General features: G+C 32.9%; 1 protein-coding gene across 8 annotated transcripts in view; it reads right to left on the bottom strand.

Moving 5' to 3' along the window:
- Nucleotides 1-1,151: 1,151 nt before the first annotated feature.
- The window catches only part of LOC106867596 (adhesion G protein-coupled receptor G6), a 342,347-nt gene continuing 338,577 nt past the window's right edge, over nt 1,152-4,921 (bottom strand). For 6 of the 8 annotated variants that reach the window (XM_089353872.1, XM_089353873.1, XM_089353870.1 and 3 more), the window contains one exon: nt 1,253-2,073. In XM_089353872.1, the coding sequence (XP_089209998.1) occupies nt 1,476-2,073 (598 nt within the window). In that variant the 3' untranslated portion in view covers nt 1,253-1,475. Of the gene's footprint in view, nt 2,074-4,921 lie in introns of all 8 variants that reach the window. The other 2 variants (XM_089353868.1, XM_089353869.1) reach the window with 1 other exon arrangement.

The following is a 4,921-nucleotide window of genomic DNA, read 5'->3' as shown; positions in this document are numbered from 1 at the left end:
CGAATTGTATTTTCATAAATTCATAAACTTTCATAAATTACCATAAAACTTATTTTCAATTTCTAGAAGTGTTGATAAATCTATTTCATCACCAATTAACTTTTGATCACCTTTTGTTATTCCTAGATGCTTCGATAATCAATGTTTTTATAGATATTTTTCATGAATTTCCTTCTCTACATTGTTTTAATATATTTGTTATTTGGTTTTCAAAAATAATTTTCCCGTAGAAATATTTACATCTAAAGGAAAGAGTTCACGTTTTTAAAGAAAACTCATAAATTTGGATAATTTTGAATGTTTTAAGATTTACTGATTATTCCATATTGATTTTAAGCGTGTTTTTAACACGTGCACAACCGATTTATAATAATTTTTTTTTTACAAATTTTACATCTTAAGAGAAAATAAACTTTTCAATAAATAATTTTTACATGGATTTTCCCCTCCCTTCTTATATTACTAGAAAATGTCATTAGTAATTGAAAGAATGTTATCCTACTTAGACGGACTAACACCCCGTTAGTTATAATGATTCGCGTTAGGAGACGTGGAATGTCATTTTATCGGTAGTTCCAAAAAATTGTTAGTCCAAGTATGTTGGTTTCAAATTTTGGCACAAGGCCAGCAGTTTTTTTTGGGGGGGAGGCTAAGTCGATTACATCGACCCCAGTGTTCAACTGGTTCTTATTTTATCGACCCCGAAAGGATAAAAGGCAAAGTCGACCTCGGCGGAATTTGAACTTAGAATGTAAAGACTGACGAAATGCCGAAAAGCATTTTGAACGGAGTTCTAACGATTCTGCCAGTTCACCGCCTTATGTTAGTTCAGGGTATTAAAATTAAAATAGATTATTATTATGGTTCCACTTGTTGTCACTTCTTTATATTGCTTTATGTAGGAAATGTAACCGTTTCATGTTGAAAGCAAATATTTTTTAAAGCTAGAATCAGCTTCTACCAAGTAGTGGTAAATTTTTATGTCAGTTGGAAAATACTTGGAATATATATATATATATATATATATATATATATATATATATTTATATATATACACATACATACATATATATATATATATATACATATATATATATATATATATATATATATATATATACGTACACAAACACACAGACACATTGTTTTCCGATAGAATGGTTATATCAACGTCATTTTTTATCTGTCATTTATTATTATCTTGATGAAGCAAATTCACTTTTATAGTTTTCTACCAGAAATTCAGTTAACATTTTTTTTTACCTACAGAAAAACTTGTTTATTTGTTTAGTTGAGGTGAATGAAAGTGGAATGCGTTTACATCATTTTTTTTTCTTAAATTCATTCGACAATAATGTTTCAGTATGATAAATAGAGTTTATGATATACTACCGTTTGAATATTCTCCAAATTTGTTTTTACTTTATTAACATCATTATTTACACACCACAAAACATCATCATACGAAGACTGCTTCACTGATAGGCGTCGCCGTTTTTATCTTCCCAGTCGCTGCCATATTTTTTTGCTGGATTGTTTTTAATAACACTTCCGTTGCTTGTTCTTACTGATCGTTTAAGATTGGCGCTTTCTCTTATATCAATTGTCATTGTCTTTTGACTCCAACGATTAGCTAGTGGTCCGCCATACATCCCGTTTGAAGAACTATCAACAGATTTGCGTGGTCCTTTCTTCTTCTTCAGGGTTCCCATCTTTATGAGCTGGATCCATGCCATTTTTGCCTCAGGATTTAAAAGGCACCGGAACACGAAGATGAAGAATCCTTGTAGAGAATTCAAGATGCAAAACAAATAGTTGAAGACAAGTTTAATTTCATTTATAGCCAGAGGACCGAAGAGCCAGGTTACTCCCAGAAGAACCATTACAGTGAAGCATCCACGGACTTGAACCATTGTTACTGGAGAATTACATTGATTCTTATTTTTGAATTTAGGCTTCATTATAACTTTAGTAACCATTGCAAAAACCAACGAGTTGATCGACAGTATAATACATGCAGGTGCCAGAAGAGCTGCGTAGAATGCCGTTCTGTTGCCATGCGAGAGGAAACAACTGCAAAGAAATAGAAAGAGATGAGTAAATGTGTTGTACAGACGAAAGCCAATGTGTTTGTTAGTCATTCAGGAGAATACCACAAAAAAAATCAAGTACTAGGACATTACAATTAAACACAATACGGAGAGTCTTACAATACAGCATGAAGTGCTCCGTGAGAGAACGTATTTTGAACTAAGAGTGATCGGCCTTTTTTCAACTTGTAATGAACTTTTGCTTTGCCTGAAGTTTGGCAAATAGAAATTGTCTTATGCAGCTTGATCTGTTTAGCACTTCACGTGACTTTTAGACTTTATTTTCGCAGTGAAAATCATACATAAAAATCAGTTCACGCGGCCTACCAAATTCTACTTATCATGTGACTGTTTAACGTCATTTTTAACCAATCAATAATCAACTACTTCTTGCGCAATTTATTTTTGGCGCATCTATTCCCTCAGAAAGCAGCTCTTGCCAGGAGCTGATCTGATGTATTATAAAGATACGAGAGTATTTTACTACTAGACACTGTCATAAACAAACACTTTTACAAAATATGCTATCGCAACTTCTGCATGTTTGCTTATTAAAAATTTCTTGTTCTTGAACTTTCCTTCAGTTTGTTTCATGGAACATTTTCTTTTAATGCATTTTTGGTTCTACAAACCGAACGTTATGAATATATGGTTTGTTGAATTCTCTTGTTTAGATGTTTTAAAATTTTTCACTGTTTTGCATCTCCTTGTATTCACATTCTTGTTTGCTGTTCATTACCAAACACTTTGCTGACTACATCCTTCGTTGTGCTGTACGTTTATTTTGGCATGCTGTTCCTTCTTTTAACATGCGCACATTTTTTTAGCAAGTTTAATTGTTCATAGGAAACGTTTATAACAATAAACGATTCCCTTGGAACTGTGTTGGAATTGTATTCATATGAAATGTAAAACTATTCCATATTTAACTATTTCTATATTGGAGTAAGTTTTATATAAGACAAGGGAGAATAAAACTACAATCAGTGAATGTCGTCATTCGAGCATGTGCATTTCGACATTTGGTGAATCGATTTTAAAGACGCGAACGTTGTTTTGAACGTGCAAACCCTATGCAAACACATTCATTTAAAATAAAGTTCATGGTCCCAATTATTCGAACGACTGAAATATGAAAGCAGCGTGACAATATATGAGAAAACATATTCCCCAACACATTGAAATATGATTAATCGACATCAAATACTTAACACTATCCACTGTGTGGCCATTCATACTCCACAAGATTAGTAGTCCATTACAGCGGTAAAGACCTGTCTCTGCGGGACGGAATCTCTCTCAGAATAAGTTTGAAATGGACTATTAATTCACAAAACGCAGCTCCATCTTAGAATCCCATGACTGCAACAAAATGATGGCCACCACATTTAACCCCAAAAGAATAACCGTAAAGCAGTAAATGTTGCCTGTGCACTAATATTAATATTCAAATCACAGAATTTGAAGAAATGATGAAAGTCAAAGTTAACGTCCAGCAGAATCTGTAATCAGAGCGTAAATGATGTAACTAAATAAAGCAAAGCATTTTTGGCCGGCATTCTATCGATATTGTCATTTAAAGCTGCAGTAAATATCACACACTTTTTTGTGGAGGAAACAATCGATTAAATCGGTCTCCAGTATTTGGCTAATAAATATTTTATCACCACAAAAAAGGCGAGAAAGTATAATGTGATTCACAATGTAGCTAAATAGCGCAAACATTTTCTCTTATGTTCTAACTCTTCTGCTAATCTACTGGTGTTTAGTGCAATGATGATGATGCTGAGAACAACACACACACACACACACACACACACACACACACACACAAGGTCTGAACGTATAACCAACAACGATGAATGAAACCTATACACATCATCAGAACAATCTGGAATAGATAAAACGAATGAAGGATCTCATCTTTCAGAAAGTTATCTGATATTGCTTCATATGATATGCATGTTATTATTACATGCTGATAACCATTTCCGATAGACTGGTCTGCGGTCTTTTGGTCTGACGATAAGATATATCTATTGATTTTTCTGGTGAGTAATAATTTATCAGTATTTTAGTTCAATAATGAAAGTAATATAATCCAGCACATACATGAATATCTCCCCCAAATCATACTCTCCTGTCTTAGATAAAGGTTTCACTGAACAATATAGCTCCTGATGTGTGTGTGTGTGTATGTGTATGTATGTATGTGTGTATGTATGTATGTATGTATGTATGTATGTATGTATGTATGTATGTGTGCATGTATGTATGTATGTGTGTGTATGTGCATATATATATATATATATATATATATATATATATATATATATACCGGAGTAAGCACATGAAATGTGCAACAAGGTGGAAAAAAGAGTACTCAAATACCAGAGGTAGAGTAATATGCTTTATTTAAAAGCAGCAGAAATATAACAAAAAAACTCAGAGTAACGGTTTTTTTGTTATATTTCTGCTGCTTATAAATAAAGTATATATATATATATATATATATATATATATATATATATATATAAAGAGAGAGAGAGAGGATGCTATGGCTATCATTTTTACTGATTTGGTTGCCCCTTTCAGCAGGCGGAGGACCACACGGAGAGTTCCTTGTAGTAGTAGTAGTAGTAGTAGTAGTAGTGGTAGTAGTAGTAGTAGTAGTAGTAGTAGTAGTAGTAGTAGTAGTAGTAATGGTGATGTAGTGTGTTTAGTTGTCTCTTTGCGCTTTTCTAATTAAGGTCCGGCCTTTTTGAGTTCTTTGAGTATTACGAAATCTTAAGCTGTGGTATATTTAGCTTTTGCCTAAATCCGTCTTTTGA

Source organism: Octopus bimaculoides, chromosome 6, assembly GCF_046866305.1.
Source record: "Octopus bimaculoides isolate indiv1 chromosome 6, ASM4686630v1, whole genome shotgun sequence".
NCBI classification, from domain to species: domain Eukaryota; kingdom Metazoa; phylum Mollusca; class Cephalopoda; order Octopoda; family Octopodidae; genus Octopus; species Octopus bimaculoides.
The sequence above is the reverse complement of the archived record's forward strand: the minus strand, read 5'-3'. Positions and strand labels throughout refer to the sequence as shown.